Source organism: Aythya marila (assembly GCF_965140915.1).
Source record: "Aythya marila genome assembly, chromosome: 9".
Lineage (NCBI taxonomy): Eukaryota > Metazoa > Chordata > Aves > Anseriformes > Anatidae > Aythya > Aythya marila.
In genome coordinates this window covers 16,921,406-16,939,758 of record NC_139050.1, presented here as the reverse complement: position 1 = coordinate 16,939,758, position 18,353 = coordinate 16,921,406, and the positions used below count along the sequence as shown (strand labels likewise).

General features: G+C 43.7%; 1 protein-coding gene across 2 annotated transcripts in view; it reads right to left on the bottom strand.

Annotated features, from left to right (window-relative positions):
- DIS3L2 (DIS3 like 3'-5' exoribonuclease 2) overlaps positions 1-18,353 on the bottom strand; it is a 188,458-nt gene that overhangs the window by 112,016 nt on the left and 58,089 nt on the right. For both annotated transcript variants that reach the window (XM_082766823.1, XM_082766824.1), the window contains 3 exons: positions 15,210-15,444; positions 2,439-2,545; positions 986-1,233 (listed from right to left, as the gene is read on the bottom strand). In XM_082766823.1, the coding sequence (XP_082622949.1) occupies positions 986-1,233; positions 2,439-2,545; positions 15,210-15,444 (590 nt within the window). The remainder of the gene's footprint in view (positions 1-985; positions 1,234-2,438; positions 2,546-15,209; positions 15,445-18,353) is intronic.

The following is an 18,353-nucleotide window of genomic DNA, read 5'->3' as shown; positions in this document are numbered from 1 at the left end:
GAGAAAGTGGCTTTATGCCCAACTCCCACTACTGTATATATTCCAGATTACATCCAGATCTCAACCACCTTTAAAATTTGGCCACAGCACTGCCACAGGTCAGAGCTAACTACTCTGGATCACCAACTAAATCAGTTTTTTTCCAAGATAACTGAAAAGATTTATTAATGTCCACCATTACTTATTGAGGCCCTCTCAATAGGAAACTGTGTGGCTGCTCCAGGTGGGTGCTTGGCACACAGCAGCTGTTCCCAAGAAAGAGTAAAAAAGTTGAGAACTACACAGTCTTCATGAAGGAAAGACAAAATGAACTTGCAATCTGGATCCAGCTCAGCACAGGCTATTTGAGTAACCTGGCTTAAAACCTCCTCCTTCACAGCAGTGCCTGTGTTTTGAACTCTTGACAGCAATGGCTTTACAGTGCCTCCTGAAAAGCACAGAGTTCTTCAGAAGCAGATAAGATTCTTGATTTCTAACACCGTTCCTTGAAGCAATGCAAATTAAAATACCACAAAATTTGGGACTTTTCTATTTAACAGCAAAGGCTTGAAAAACAGATGAGCCTTGCTGCTACTGACCTTCTTGCTCTGGCAGTGAAATGCTTATACACTTTGTACTCTTCTTATATAAAGCATGAAAAACTGAAAGGATGCCAGCACCCTACAAAGCTTGTGCCGGTCAAGCTAAGTACCTGAGTGTGCTCCCTTTAGTCTGCAAGCTGTCTGAGCAAAGACCATACAACTCATTACTGCTGTGACGTGCCAACACACTGAAGCAAGCACTGAAAGAAGTTAACGTTACGTAGCCATGAGACATAACTAGCAACAAGCTATCCTTAGCCTCATCTGAGCTCGTCCACTAACTACAAGAGATACACAAGTATCTTGTTAACAGATTCATGTCTCTATTGTATGCAAAGTAAGTGAGACCAAGAACTCTTGACTAAAAATCTCATTTATGTCTACTTCCAACGGCAGTGACATACCCTGTTGCGAAGTTGCTGTCTTCTTTCCAGTCCACTATCCGGCAGATGAAGAGCATATTTGAATAGTCCTCAGGTCTGGCCACAAAGTCTGAAGGGCAATCAGCTAAAGACACGTAGGCCCTTGGCACTCTGTGGTCTACAGGTGAGAACATGGCACACTTCCTGAAGAGTTCGCTATTCTTGTCTGCCAGAAGCTTGATGAAACCTGTAGCTGCTCGGGAATGCTTCTTTTCTAAAATATAGACCACCTGGAAGAGACAAAGCTTTCTATAGTTAGTACGTTCAGAGAAACTTACTTTCTGCAGCACAATAGGAATACACAGAGCCTCAGCAGCATACCTGGAAAAGAAATCACATGGCCTATATCCTATATTTCACTGTCTGTGTGTATGTGCGTGCATGCATTTTTTTAATTGAGCCCCTATTTACAATGTATTTTCCTTGCTATCTTGCTCATGGCTATAGAAGAGCTAAGTGCCTTCCAAGTGCTAGCTCTCCACAGCAATTTTCTTGATTACAGAACAAAACCAGACACGAAGCAGATGCTTCCAAATGCAGGGAATTAGCCACAACATACAAGCAACTCCTGTAAAATCTTTCATTTGTATCCTCGGCCTGTGATTTCAACATTCAGTGCAGAACAGGCCAGTCCAAAAACGGTGCCTCTGGCGGATCCAATGCTAACCACAGGAAAGGATGTGCTGTGGGGAATTTGGCAGTTCTCTCCTCTGTGCTTTCTGAAGTTAGGGGTTATTTTACCTTTATACAAGACAGCTTTGAAAAGAATAATAAATTACAATATCATTAAATAATTGTTCCAGAGAGGTGTTCATCCAGGCTATATTTTTGTAGACCATAATAAATCACTGGATAACAGAAATATTATAGCTGATTTCCTAAACTTATACAGATGAGTCCTTCCAGAAGGTTTCAGGAGCTGCACCTCTGTGCAATTCTGAGCACTGGAATTGCCACGCTGGATGAGACCAGCGGGCAGCCCAGCCCAGAACAGGGACCAGAATGAGAAGCTGCAAAGGAAAGCACAAGACGTGGAAAAGACCTGACCCAACCTGACCCAGTAGTCTTTTTCTGGTCTCTTAACATTCAAAGATTGGCTCAAATCTTGAACCAACAGCACTAACAGCCTTTCCAAAGTCTGTAAGAATTAGTTCTGACAACTCTGGATATTCTGACACTCATATTAGTATCCAATTTTTTTTTTTTTTTCCTGAATCTTGCTAAGTAATTTTGCCTAACAAACAAAGGGAATTTAAACTAGCATAATCAGTAAAAATAACAAGACATTTGAGTTTTATCAGATTGGACAATTACTCTCTTTGAAACAGAGAATGTGATTCAAAGATCAACAAATGGAGGCTACAGGGAGGCCAATGCTGGTCTCCTTCAGGCTTTGGGAGCACACACATATGCTTGCCACTCCCCACGGAGTTACCTTAGCTGTCCTTTGAAGAAACTTATCCGGGAGGAGCCTGGGATCATTCACCTTGGGTGCATCATCTTGTTTTGTTTTCTGCACAGCACCAATCCCAACAGCCTTCACTGCATCAAATTAGAAACACAACAGTTACTGTAGAACATTTCCTTCATACATTTACATTAGACTTTTTCTTTAAATTACAATACAAGGTGCATGCATTAGACTCATCTGAAAGGAGAAAGATCTTAAGTGCTTGAATAACTAAGGATTAAGCAATTATATCTCCAGACTAGAAAAAAAATAGATATATGTTCACTTATCATGCAGATCTGCTGAAAAACAAGATTCAAAACAAACCCAAACTTCACAAACACAATATATCAGCCATAATAAAGAAAATGGTGGAAAAAGTCATTCTATTTCTTAAATACTAAGAACTGTATTAATTTCCTGGCATTTCTTAGTTGGAGTCATTAACGTTATATAAATAGTCCTTTAAGTACATACATTCATTTAATATTTAATTTCCTTAACAAATGTTATGCAAGGTTATAAAGTGCATGTTTATCTTAGAAGCTGAAGCCACATCTACGAAGCTGCCCCTCTGCAGCTGTGGAACAGGATTATTATAAAGTCTTACGAAAGTAATTGCTGTGTATGATAAACAGCCACACTCCTTCCCCCTGAAACTCCCTCAGCAGATACCAGGAGTATTTAAATCAACTGCCAACTAAATTGTAGCTCACAATTTTCACAATGAGAGTATCTGGCTGCTGGCACACCGAATGCTTTTTGTATTTACAAACAGCCAAAGCGATCTTCGCCACGGAGAGGGCTGGAACCAGCCCTGTGTGAGCCAAATGACTTCTGAGAGCCCATGGTTGTTACTGGTCTGGCAGTGGTTTTAAGACGTGCTCTTCTCTGGAGGGCTCCTGGAGGATGGCTGCCATTTTCCACTTGTGCTCGAGGCAGATGCGGTGCACGCACGTGCTAAAATCAGGCCCCGAGCGTTCAGAAGAAGCTCACTTTCTTAAAAAGCGTCACCAGCTGCGAGTTTCAAGGGACGTAGCTGTCACTGCTTCCCTCAGAAGCCACGAGATAAAGCAAGCTTTCGCTGAAGACCGCGTACCACACGCACGCCAGAAGGCCTTGAGGAGAGCAGCGGTGACACCCAGGCCCCCAGATGACGCCCATCTGTCCCGCAGGGACCCTGGCGGGGAGCTGCCGGTGACATGACGGATGAAGGCCTCATGGCTCCGGGAGGGGAAGGAGCAGCTGCCGGCAGCACCGGGGGCCCGTGTGGAGCCCCGAGGGGGACGGCTGCGGAGCCCCCTCACGAGGGCACGCTCGCAGATGGTCCCGCCGTCACGGACGGCCTGGATTGCCTTGGGGCAATGCTGCACCAGCAGTCGGTTGACAGCGACAGCTACCGCACTAATGACAAACTCCGGTTCTCATATGCTGCTAATTACCCCCAGCCTTGCCTTCTGATGTGGAGCTCCTCAGACTCGGGCTCTCCTCTGAGATCATCTTTTTATGAAGTATCTGAGTGACTCTGTTTATATTTATTTCATCTTTACTGTCTTTCTGGCAAGGATGAGAAGAGAGCAGGCAGATATTTCAGCGGTTTTAAAATAAAAATCTACTTTCCCCAAAAGCAAGGAGCAGTAACAGCAGCAAACCCCTTTCTCTCGCACTCTTCCTGCTGGAATGAACTCAGGTTTGCCAAAACGGGGGTTACTAAGGGATAAATCCCCCACAGAGTTTCACAGTGACAAACAAGATGGAAATAAAATTGTTTGGACAATTATAAACAGTTTAAAAAGCGGAGATATCCAAGTTACACACCTCATTGCTTACCTCCTCTAAGATCACTGTCAGCTAAAGGTTGTACCAGGAAACTGGTTAGTAAAAAATAAAGAGCAAGGAGCCGTTCTGTTTTCTTAAAAATTTTCAAGCCATCAGTTAATAGTCAAGGGTTTATGGTGTGCCAGCCATAAAGAGAGCTCGGACAAAGAACGGGACGATCTGAGACAAAGAAACATTGGCAGGCACAGAGGGCAATGAGAGCTTGGTAGCCTTCCAAAGGCCGGGCACACAGACACACCTGACACAAGCCCAGGGCTTTACTGGAATGAACTGCCCCACTGCACGGCACATACTGGTTGGGAGAGGAACCAGATCTAAACGTGTCTGGAAAAAGCAAGACTTGCACTCACTGCTTTCCCAGCCCAGCAGAATGACAGCACCGACTCGAGGCACAACAGACAAGAATGAGAAAAGCACCATGCTCGAGGAATACGGCCTTATTAACACTGACTTCTTTCCACTTTTCCTTCCAATTCCCATCTCTCCAGAAAGTTGCTTGCATTTTTTTTCACAGAAGCAGTCAAAAAAGGAGCCAGCAGCTGTGTCCTTGGGAGGTATCACATACACACATACAAAAGCGCAGAACCACCAGGAGGGGCTGTCGCTGGGAGCACCACAAATGGGACACCGGTGTGTCTTTTGCTCAGGACAAAGAGCAGGCAGCATTTCACCCTGCTGGGCTGAAGCTGAGCCCCATGTGAACTCAGGACAGGTACCAGAAGGCATCTGAAGTCTCACTGCGACACATGGTAGAGCTTGCCTTTTTCCTTCACAGCCAAAATCAACCACGGGCCTTTTTTGGCTGACTGGAGAATACCTTCTTCCTCAGGGGTCTCTCCAATTTCAGCATCCCTCCCAAAAAATCCTGGAGTTTCTACTAACTCCATCAGACAGAGGCTGGGATCTACAACTATACCATCAACAGAAAGAAAAGAAAGTAAATCCCAGCCATCTACTTATTCCTACCCATCTTTCTTCATCAACTTTAGTATCTAAAAGGTCATCCCATACATTTACTGACGGGCAACACTCCTGAAACTAGGGACAGGAAAGCAGACACCCAAGGAACTCTACTTTTGGGGCCAAGAGAGTTGGACTTTTCTTATAGCTTGCAGCTGCTCTTTTTGAGGTCAAAATCCTGTTGGTACCAGGGCTGCATCTAATGCTCAGAGGTCTCCGTCAGCAGTGAGGGCTCCCTGTGACAAACCCCTCTGCTCAGAAAGAACTACCCGTATCCACAAAAGCCTCCTGGCTCAGTTGTGAAGTTACTGCCCAGAGACCTCAGTCTCAACTGAAGTATCATGACAGAGAAGCTGCCACAAGTCTGCCACCTGAGTCTCCTAGAAGCGGTCTGAAAGTGCCTCTCCTTCGCTGCACATCTGCCTGATCCTCAGTGAAGCTGGAATTTGATGTGTAGGGGGGTGCAGAGTCGAGGTGGCAGGGCCCCTGCAGATGCCGGTGGTCTAGAAGATCTGAGCTGGAAGACACAAACATCTCCCACAATGGGCAGAGCCACGCAGGCAGTCCTGAAGGAGAGCTGACTTGAGAGAGGAGCAGGGTTTTGAGCAGGGGAGGTGGGAAGAAACTCCTTGCATTACGCCAAACTAAAAATGAATTATTCTGACCCCTTTACCGTAGTGGTTATCCAATGACCATTCAATATTTCCACCCTGGGCAAAGACATGTTTTCTGAGAAAGATTTACTATGTTAGCTTGGGCAATACTTCATAAGCTTATCTTACAGTGAAAACACTTCAGCAACTAGGATCCAGTGAAACTGCATTATAATCTCAGTGTTTTCCTTTCAGCGATTATCTGACAAACCAAAACGGTAATAGTCTTACTTTCAAAAAAAAAAAAAATAGGCACTAGATACAAAAAGTAACTCAAATTAGTTATGTTATTACCAACAAAGTAGATCCAGAACATTGTGGAATTTGCCTCCCTCTGTAAGAGATCAGTTGAGGCAGCTTCAACACAGTTACATTTTCTGACAGGCTTTCCTAGTCAAACTTTTTTTTTTTCTAAAGCCCCCCAAATTTCCTTTTACAATTAAATTACCATGACATTAAAAGGTGACCAAAAGTCAAACTAGAATTCTGATTACTTGTGACAGATGCAAAATTATTTTCACTGGGTTTGCATTGGTCACTGTGGAAATCTGCAATTCTGTCCAAAAAGAATATAATTAAAGATGCAATATCCACTTGAAAATGAAAATATATCACAGTTTCAGATCTCAAAAACAACTCACTGGAAAAAAATCTTCTCTCCCTGGATGGAAAGAAACAATTTAAAAAAAAAAAAAAAAGTTCAAAGCTTGCTACTTCAGCTAGAAAAAAATCTACTTGAGAAGTTAGTTGGCTTACTCTACATGGGCATTTCTGAAAAAAAAAAAAAAAATCAGGCAATGTTAGTGGTATGAAGCTTTTTAAAAAAAATAAAATGCTACTTTTCAGTTTAGTGCTCAAGTACCAGAACAACTGTAAACCTTTGAAGAGCAAAGCCTATTCCTAGCCAAGCAACAACACCTAGGTTGTCTTCAATAAGCAGTTTTCAGCAGATTATGTTGTAGTACCAAGCACGCAGAAAACAATGTAAGACAATTCAATTGATTAAAAATATCATCTCAAAGGTTGTGTGTCACACTCAACAGGGTGTGTTCTTGGAACTTCTCTATACCAACACAGGAGACGTATGGAAATGAAAACTCCCTTAAACCAAAAAGCAACACATTCAAACACCCGCGCGTGTTTACCCTACATGCACAGAGCTATTGTGGCATGATCTTAATTTGAGCAATAAGAATAAAACATGTTGCTCCTGAAGATGGTATGTGGGCTCTTTGCATTGTGTCACTGATTATTTATTGGCTCAGAACAGGTTCTTCCTCCAGAATGCAAAATTACTGGTACTAACTAATGGTTCACATGCATACTCCATCACCAGATAAACCAAAATGTAATTTTCTGAGAGACAAGCAAAAGAATCCAGTTTCTTAAAAACACCTGTCCCTGGTCAGATGACTTCAGCTCCTAAAAAGTTATTTCAGTACCTACAGAGGTAGGAGCTCTGAGCTCCTCCTGATCCCGGCAGATTTCTCCTGCGTGAAGCCTGCAGCCCACAGGTACGAGACCTCTCTGAAGTCTTGCCCAGCAGACTGCAAAGCCTCTTCACCCTCCCAACCACCCGCTGCCCCTTCTCTGAGGCTGCTTCTCTTCTACACAATTTGAATTTCAATTTAAAAGCAACAACGGGTTCAGAAGTTGAGAGAGAGGGCCAGCCAGCATTATCACACAAGCCACGTGTACTTTAGGTGACAAGGTGCCCTCTTCAGCTGTACCTCCTCTGTTTGAGGTTAGAGGTGTGCTCGGCGTTAGCAGCTCAGCAGGAACAGCACCAGCACAACACTGTTTGACCTGAAACCCTCTTACTACTCGGGCAGCGAAAGGGCCATTTCACTTGGCACCTGACACTATCCAGAACTAGAACTTGCTTTAAATAGGCTGGGAAAATACCACACACGAAGCGGTATCCTGTGAGCATTACACACACAGAGCTTTCCACCTGTGCTGGAGGGAGCACAGTTGACTGTGACACGCCTGGTAAGCCAACAGCTTTGGAATTCAACAAGTGCAGCCTGTCCAAAATCAGCCCAGCAGCTCCCGTGTGCAATGCAAGAAGGCTCCGCAGGTATAAGAGCAGAGCAGCCCCAAACCACGCGGCACGGCCGAGCAGTCTCATCACAGAACTGCGTGACAAAGGAACAAGAGTAACTTCTCGGAGATGTTTTGAGTAAGACGACTCACCCTGCCACAGCTGTTCATGTCTAAACACCTGAACTCACACATCTGCACGCCCAATGGCTCACTGAAGGCAAGGACCGGGAGACTCGGATGATTAGCAGGGAGATTTTTGAAGACGCACAGATGGGAGGAGACCCTCAGAGAGGGAAAGGAAAGGCACAATAACAGATGTGTACAACAAAAACACAAGCATCTGCAATAACACAGAGCAAAGGCAATGCAAAGAGGTGAGTGTAGCTGGCTTCCTTACACATGCAATGCAGCCAAGCACGTAACTCTTTACTTGTATTTAGCCACCTCCACAAGGGAGGACGGGGGAGGTGGCAGAATGACGAGACAGAATTATCACTGTTCCTCAGAACCCTCCAAGCCTGACCAACAAAGACAGCATCATTTTGGGAAGCTGCCATCTACCCCAACAGATCAAATCGTATCTGTCTCTGCAGCCGTGAAACATTCCTACAACCACAGCACTGCTGTTCGGACCTCTGACCCCCTTCCATCCTTGAGAAGCTGCCAGTCAACAAGGGGGCTGAAAGCTTTATTGCAACAGAAATAAATATCCAAAAAATCAGGTAGTGTTGCAGTCTACACAAATGCAGTTTTATTATATTATTAAAAGTAAAATTAAAAAGTTACAAAAACATTTCCATTAACCGTTTTGCCTACTTAATGTTCTTCCTTCCTGCATGTGCATTTGTTCCTAAAGTGTGTGTGTCCAATTTTACTATTGCATGGAAAATATGTTAGCTGAATGAATCCTAATCTGATTCATCCTGGAAATCTTGCTGCTAACAATGACCATACTCTAATATGTTTATCTTCACACCCACCATTCATTCTCAGTATCATGCCCTCTCACTTTACTTGACCTAAACTTGTAACTCAAAGGAGAAACACAGGTGAATTCAGGAACATATGGTAATATGCTGAACTTAATCTAATTCAGCTTACGCAATTGCATAAGTGTTGTGGTTTTGTGTTTTTTTTTGTTTTTTTTTTCTTTTCCTTGCTTAAGAAGTCATTTGGGGGTCAAGATAACTTACTAGGAAAGAACAGCATACGAAGCTTTCACAACATTAACTTCCATTGCAGGCTTCAGCTGTGCAACAAAAGAATAACTGAGGCTTAGTCAGGCTGTATCATTTAATCAATGCTACCATAAAGCCCAATTTGTTCAACACCGATTGAACACTTTTCTGAAGTCGTACTGTTTATTCTTCAAGAAATCTATGCTCTCATTTACAAAAAGTTATAGATCCAGAGACCCACAAACGTGAACTTAGGATAAACGAATACAGAGCTGTCTTGAGCAGCTGAAACAGCTCCAGCTTCTCTGCTGGTTTTCCAGACTTCAGCAGAGTGAAACTGATCTGATTTTTGACAGTTCCACCTCAAGGATTTCTATTAAAAGCCGTGTAACTGAGAAGATTTCCTGGTGAGCTTTCACTCTGCTGTGGCCTAGAAATGTTGAGAGCTATGCAGTGGAGACGATCCGTCTCCAGAAAGCTGCAGGCTAGGAAAGAAGCATGAAGTCTCCTCAAGAGCGCTCAGAGTAAACAGGAGCCTCTGAAGAGGAGGGAGGACATTTATTCCTTCTAACAGCCAGTGAGGTTGGGAGGCTCCAAGTCTGTCACAAAATTCATGGCAGCAAAACTGAAAGAAGGGGGACCCGAGCAGAGTGGCAGGACAAGCAGACTGTTCAGATTCTCGTCACCATCATCCAGTCCTTACCATCAGGCTTGGCCAAGTAAAGAAATAGCAATATCACCTAAACTCCTACACCAACAGGAGACAGCATTAACTGCACAAAGGCTCCAGGCTGCAAGAGGAAGGCACAATTTTAGGTTACGTCTAACCTTACCAAGCTTACCAGTGACTGATCAGTCACATTTGACTTGAAAAGGGACTGACCAGAGCTCACCTGGCCAGCGCTGAACACGCAGGGAGCCAGGACTGGGCTGTGTAGCAGCTACAACCCAAATTCTGTTGACCCTACTTATTAACCACCAGCTATTTGATTCCATTTTCCATCGCACAATTGGTCGAGTCAGCTGTCAGTTCACTCTGCCCGTAAACGAGCTCTTTCTATTCAAGCTTCGTTACGTCAAGGCAGCGAGCGAGCCTCGGACATTCACACATTCAAACCCTGATCTGCAGAAGTGTAGCTGCGAGGGGAAATCCTGAACAAACACAGCTCGCTGATTACTGCCAGGGCAGCCAGTCCCCCAACCTGATTACCGCTGCGAGCCACCCCGTGGGAAGCAGGATATTCTGTGTATCTGGTAAAGTAAGATCTCTCATGAGAAGAGCTGAAAAAAAAAAAAAAAAGCTAAGCAAACTAGTTTGACAAAGATAGCTTTTGGCACAGTGACACAGTTTTACAAACTTTTATTTGAATATCCTTTCAGAAAGAAAGGCTGAAGCGCTTTTATGAGCACAGCTGCCATCCTCCAGAGGACGAGTAGTTGCTACTGTTCAGTTGCTGATTTCTCTTTATCAGAGTGAACCGATTCCAATATTTAACAAGAGACAGCTCACGTTTGTACGAAACTCACGTGACACAGGTCTGTATAGGGATACACCATCGTAAAGTATTCTGTACAGAACATCTTGCACTTTTCCTGGGCTGGGAGGATACAGAAAAGTTTCTATTTTTTATTACGTATTGACATGCAGCACAAGGAAAATCCTTTTACAGCGGTGAAAAGTCATAGAAATAACCTATCATTTAGCACCGGGCTGGAATAAAAGTTACACTACCTCTGTTCCAGTAGGGAATGAGAATGACGATTAAGGAAAAGAATTACAGATCTGGCAGAGGCTGTGCCCGCTGGTGGCTGACTTCTTTGGATAGCAGCGACACAGAACAAGCTGAGGTCTCAGGATAAAACACAAAGGACTCACATGTCAGGAGATACCAAGCAGCACGGAGAATTAATGTTTTCTCTGTATACAGCATTGTTCAGACTCGTGCCAGGATATTATGCCTTGCTCTTTGCCTGCATTTCAAGAGGACACGGGAACTCCAGAGAGGGTTTAAAGGATACTAGTGAGTGAGCTGAGAAACCTTCTTCAGATTTGACACTCAGGGTGCTCATTCTTGCTGTCTTTGTAAGGAAAGAACAAAGAGAACTCTTTTTTTCAGCATGTAAAAGTATTATTGCTGTGGAAATACAGTTGAAATTGTAATGTGCTAGAGGAAAGGGATTTCCATCTTTGCTAAAAAAGATCTACATCCAACTACCAGAACTTAACATTAAGAAAATCTAACTTTGGAACAAAGTAATATTGCTTTTTGTGTGGAACAGCTTGCAGGAGAGGAAAAGGGCTCATCACTTCCCCGATCAGAGACCTTTCTGAAGATAATCTTTAACCCAACTTCTCAGCAAGAAAGGTTCAGAAAAGCAGCGTGAACTAGTTTAACCAGGACAGCTTCTGGCACAGCGACACCGGTTATGAACTTTTATTTAAAGATCCTTGAGCGAGGCAATACCAAGACGCTTTTACGAGCATGAGAACATTCAGAAATTAGGCAGGCTGACAGGCTGAATGCGATCATCTCTTCAGTCCTGTGCACTTCCCTATTGTTCATCCCATCCCTTCTTGAGTCTTCGGGTGGGAAGGGCAGCAAGCACAGCCCTGCAGCACTCCAGGGAGACAGACCCAACACCCGGCTCTCAGCCTGCAGCACACCATGCCTAACCCTTCCTACCAGCTTGGGGTAAGTCCCGTGGAAGCGCAGTAAGCCCCAAGCACGACACCTTCAAGGAATTCAGCCCACTCAGACCTGGGCCACAATCAACGCACGTAAAGCTTCACGCTTCAGAGCTTCTGACAGCAAGGGCCAAGCCAAAATTCTTTACCCCAGCGTGTAATTAGTGATGGTAATTAGAGATGGACAGGGGACTGAGCTCTGAAGAAGAGCAGAGCCACAGTAAGGGATGGGACCCAGGCCAGTGAAGAAGAGATATCAAAACTAGCCCGCACTTCCAGCATGACCCAGAGTGCTCTAATTTGAACGACTCGTCTACTTCTATTCTTCATGGTTCATTCTGATCAGCAGCAGCAGAGTAAGTGAGCCAACAGAGATGTTGTGTAATTCTACTCTGCCGTCAGAAAGGAAGAAAGATGTCTTGCAACTGAGAAGCAGCAATCTGCAGAGCTTCTGTGTGTGCACGGAGAGCTGAGCAATCACTAGTAACGTGCAGAGCTACTGTGGCTTTGCCATTTCCCACCAGACCTTCCTCCCCCCTCCCTGCCCCAGGCGATTAAAAAGTGTTTTTTATTGTATTAAGGTAGTTCTGGTTATATTTCACTTCTAGAAATCTGTGGGTTTGTTTGGTTTGGATTTTTTGTTTATTTTTTTATTTATTTACATATAAGTCCCATAGATAAATGGGACTTTTTATGTATGTATATATACACACATACATAGAAGTACACATGAGAACACAGTGGAATATTTCTTGATTTTATTACACAGTATCTTTGATGGCATCTTTGTTCAGCTTGAAGCCTTCTGACTTCCCTGTGTTAGGGGAAAAGAGGAAAGCCTGCAAGTGTTCGTTTCAAAGTTGCACTGGCCACAAATTATTTCTCCTGCTCCCTTCTTCAGATGAGGCCATGCAACGACTGCGTAATAAATCCTACAGTTTAATAAATCCTACAATGCAACATTCTCATAGAAAGTAAATAAAGCACCGGTTTTGGTGTGTCAGCAAGAAATTCCCCCAGTGTAGGGTCTCATCTTCCATCCACCTCTGTTTTGCTGCGGCAGCTGTTTCCAGCAGAAGGGATGTAACCTAAAGGCTCTCAGACATTTAGCTTGAAACAAGCACAGCGGGCAGCAGCAGCCAAGCAGTGCTGCCAGGGGAGGCCCACATCATGCAGGGAAGGCCACTTCCACCCGCTGCCAAGCACTCTGCCTCCTGATGTCCTGTTCCAGTGGATGCCCTAGGAAGTGCAGCGGGTATTACCCCCTGAGGCTGAATTCTGTGAAAAAGTGCACATTTGGTCCTTTCAAAAAGCATTTTGAGCCACACCTGGCTGTCCTGAGGGCAGAATTTGGCAGGATCTCTTCTTTTTTCATGACAGTTATCACTGATGCTAGAGCAACTATTGCTATTTTCCAGGCAAGTCTTAAAAATCCGGATAAGCGATGATATGAGAAATGGTATGAAAGACAGGAAACAAGCCAAAGCAATCATCAGCTGCTCAAAAACACCTTAAGAAAATGCAGCATCATAAAGTTTATATGTGTAAAGAAAGGAGGGCATTAAGCAGCAGAGCAAGAAGAAACTGGAGAAAAATCCATGTGAATTGTACAGCCAAAGAAGCTGAAGCAGCTATTGAAAGAGTTGATAGCAAAATACAAACTCAGCAGAAATCTAACTGGCACAATCACACCAGCCACAAGGCCTGTGCAGGATGAACAAGGAAAGGCCTCGGAAATAAAAGAAAACAGTTGGCTAACACAACTGCAATGGAGAAATAAGTTGGATTTCCACCATGTAGACAGCAAGCTGGTCTAACATTTGCCATACAAGTATTCTCCAAAGACAGAGCTAAATGGCAAAAACCACTCAGATGGCACAGATTTTAAGAGATGATTTGAGAGCCTCCAACACAGGTCACTCCAGAGCATCTTGAGGAACTGATACACCAAGAGAAGTAACTCCCATCAAGCCTTCACACGAAAGCACAGTTATACAGATCTGTATTTATTTTAACTGCTGGTGTCAAACTAGAGTGTATTCCTCTGACTTTTAATTTGCCATTGCTATGAGAAGCAGAAAATAGAGATGCTACAGACACGTGACTCAGGAGCACATTAGGAGATTTAGAATTGCCAAGCCAAAGCAGCAGCTTGACAGCATGCAGCTATAACATGGTGTCCAAGACTGAAAAAAAAAAAAGATGGGGTTAATTACTAGCTACATAAAACATCTGTGGGCAACACAAATAACTCCCAACATTTCCTTACATTGGAAAGTAACAGAACAAGATGGAAGTTGGTTCATGTACCTTGGCAGTAACTCAAAGACAGTGGAGGTACCAGAAGGAAATAGCATCATGAACTGGTGAGGTGGCGAATCCATTCATGAACTGAAACCAACGTTTTGTCATAAAAGCTACAACACTTCTACACAAGTGCTATTTCCATTTTTATTAATAGATGGGTGTGAAAAATGGAAATCTACCAACAGTATAGGCAGAGGTCTGTACATCCTCAAAAGCAATCCCTCAGGAAAATACGAGGTATTAAACAGAGCAGCTTTACAACCACCACCACGATTCGTCAGAGACCAACAACTACTTATATCCTAAGTTGCTGCTGTCTTTTCTGGATGACTGGGACATGCATCAGGAATGCACCAGAATATCTGTCCTGGCAAATCTTTCACCAGCAGCTGAAGGCACACGTTAAATGCTCCAATTGTCAGAATCCTTTCAACGCACGGTTCTTCAGGAGAGGAAATCTTAGGAGATTTAGTACCAGAAAGGACATGTGAAGAGCAGCATAGTATAGTCTGGAACAGGGGAGCCTATTTTATTTTGCCTTAAGCAACACTTGATGGTTTGGATGGAATTCAGATTCGGAATGAAATAGGTTTGCCTTCAAAACAGATCACATAATTGGCTTTAGGTTTTAGTGCAATTTTCTTTTTAAATGGACCAAATCTTTAAGTTGCTCATAACTCAACTGTTTGAAAACAGCAACAAACCTAACTGCCCCCAAGGAAATATATTCCTATCCCCAAACTGAGACGCATAGATTGGCCAGCCAAGCTGCGATGAAGGAAACTGCTACAGCAGCATTTTGAAGAAAACAGCAACCAGCAGTCCCCAGACAGCCCTGAGAATTGCAAATCTAAAAGGTGTGACTCCTGTTTCACAGATTTACTTTGCATCAATCAAAACTACATAAAACCCAGTCCTTAATATCCATTCAGAACTACGAAGGCAGTTTAGCAGAAAGGGATAGAAGCGATAAGGCATTAAGCTTTTATGCTTGTATTTTATATCTTGCAGCAAAGCAAGGCAACAAAGTAATACTTCGATGGTTTGCTCAAATAAAGGTTTAAAATCAACACTCTGATCTACTCACCCTTTTCGCCAGCATCCAGGGAAAGTTTCTTAATGTCATCAGCCAACATATCCTGCAAGTGGTCTTGTCCATGCTCTGCCTCATTATCATCAAACTGAGCTTCTATAATGACATCCGGACTTTTAGCATCGTCTTTTGCCGTCTCTCGAGGAACGCAAGTCCCCAGCATATCCTCAGGGACATCTGATTCACGCGTGGCTTCTGTTTCTTTGTCACTACCATCTGGCTTTATTACCTGAAGGAGCAAGGGATTAAAAAAAAAGAGGCAAGCTAAATCGCTGGACTGAAGAATGAAAACATTATCTTTCTGTTTTCATCTGCATCCCCCAGGAGCTGACAATGAATTGTGGGTGGCTGGTGGCACACTTCAATTGCCATGTAATTAGCCACAGATATTGCACAATCAAAAGAAGTACCTCGCTAGGATAACGACGGGAACGGCATGGCTTTTGCAGTACCTCAACTGTGACAATAAATGTATCCAAAGCGTATCTAGAGCATAACCAGACCGCTCCTGCCAAGCCTCTAATCAGCTCTCCAGAAGTTGGGAGTAAGCAGAGGGATGGAGGAGGACACCCCACAGCCTAGCGAGCTGCCGAGGCCGTTGTTTGCTGCCACGCACTGAGCCATCCTGGGGAGTCCCGAACTCCAGGAGTCCCAGTGAATGCCAAGATCATCTCAAAGCACATCTCATTCCCAACATCACTGTTGGGAATGGACTGAACAAGTTCAGACCAGAGAACGCTGCACCCTGTGATCCGGGGAGGAACCGGACTGGGGCAGCTTGGTAAGGCACTGATGTCTACATTTATTTTAGGCTTCTGTTTGTTAAAGGCACACAGTTATTGCTGCTACCTACATAAACCTCCCAAATGAGTTACTGAGAAGTAGAAACTCCGTACATAAACACCAGTTCAGACAAGCACCTCGGACCATTGCTGCAGACTCGTCTCCGTTTTAGTGCAGCAATGGGGCACGAGGAGGAGGAACCACACACACAATCACATCAAATGCAATCACACACAAGCCCTGTCCAAATAAAGCAGAGCCCAGACCTGGATGGCATCCCTCTTCGCACATGACAGACACGGGAACGGCTCCATCTCAGGCTGTATTGATCACAATGGCTCACACCTTGGATAAACACACTTTTACAAGCATCCTCCATGCAACCAAGAGCAAGCTGCAAGCACCCTCGAGGTCCTGGAACCTAGGTCCAGGTTTTGGTTTCTAAAGCAGTGCTTAAGTTTCCTCCAAGCTGCAGTACTTTGGTGTGAGACACTGATCAGCATGGGTTAAGGTGATAAGATCACCAGCTGCTATAACCACAAAGAAGTGGGGTGACCCCATTCCAACGCCCTCCTGGTGACTGAGCTCCTCTCCAGCTGGCGTTCACCGCTCGAGATGCTCCCCTGTGGTTCCCAGCATCACTACCCCAGTACATGACCACTGCAACTCCCACCACCAGAAAGGCAAGCAAAGGGACCCTAAAAAAAAAAAAAAAAAAAAAAAAGGAAAAAAATCCTTTCCGGTACTGCATTTCAAATGATTGGTGCAGTCATTAGAAATGAGCATAAATAGCTGTGACAGGTCCTCACTGAAGGCAACCATTCCAAAGGAGGAAAAACACAATTCAAAAGGCTCCATAATTTATTTTTTTTTTTGTAAATAAAAAGCAAATCAGACCTGTACAGGCAAGAATTTCACAACTTGAAGCATACAAAGCTACATCAGTGCTTTCAAGCAGTACCCGCTTCTTTGTAATCTCTTCTCAATACGCAACAAAATCAATTTTAACACCGGGTTGAATTCAAGCCTTTAAAAAAAGCCCTGAGATGACATTATTCTGAACTCTTGTTACCTTTTGTGACTCTGCTTTCCATCTTTTCCTTTTAATACGTATATAATTTGTTACCAAAGCAGATTTTGAGTCAAACATTAAATTGTGAAGAAAAAAAAAAAGGGAAAAGTTTGGCAGAAGGTGGGAAAATGGCCGATTATTAAAGCTGGCTACATTCAGTACATAAAATACTGACACACGATGGTCTGGGCAAGAACAGTCTATTAGATTAGAGAGCTGACAAGGCTCCACATGCTAGCGACTCTGCCAGTGTGCCTATCCAAAAAAGCAAACTAGTGTCAACAGTAATGCTTGGACCCTCCCATGGTCAGATATGGATGTATTCAGCTCTTAAATTTCAGTTGCACCAGATGTGTGCAAGTGTGCAACTGCAGCAGGAGTTCATTTTCTCCAATCCCTTCAGGCTTTGCCTGATTTTTTTTTTTCTTTTCAAGTCGTTCTTTGGAAGCGTGGGATGTGTTTCTGGTGCTAAATCGCAAATCTTTCTATATCTAATGCAGCTAACAACATCAAATATATTTGAATGATAGGAAGCGCTTCTCCAAAGACGCAGCACTGAAAAGCTTATGCTTGAAGAGTTTATGTTGCATTAAGGAAGGCAGCAAATACTCATTTCTTTTTAAATGCCATGCAATAAAATTAGCATGCTTCCCCCAAGCTAGGATACACCCTGCTGCCACTAGCTAGCACGATACGCCAGCTGGGACTACCTAAGCCCCCAGTCACACATTTCCTTACAGATTTGCAAATGGATTTTTAAGTAAAGTTTTCCAGAGTCCACGAAATCACGACCTCCACACACAGCAGAGCTACAAGATGTCCAGATGCTGTCAAGCATGGGTGATAGGATTTGTCTTTTTTCTCAAGGCCAAGACCGATCAGTTAGGCTGACTTCATCCATACCAGAGCAGGGAATTTCACCCAAAAATGCTTACATCACACCAGGAATCTAGGGAAGCTGTACATCACAGGACTGGAAAGCTGCGTAAGGCTTCACGAAATCAGGAGCTCAATGGATACAATTATTCCCGTTAAGATGATCTCCTTGGTGCTGGCCAACATGAGCTCACCACACAGATTCCAAACGCAGGATGCTGCTGTATCAAACAGCAGGGTATTGAATCATCAGATTAACCTTTTCTTACACACAGCATTTTGGAAAACGTAAATTTATGATATTGTACTCTATTTCTTATTGTGCAATTGAAGCTCATACATGAAATGATGCATACAGACAGAATAAATATATCAGAATTTAATCAGAAAAGCAGAGCAAATCAAAT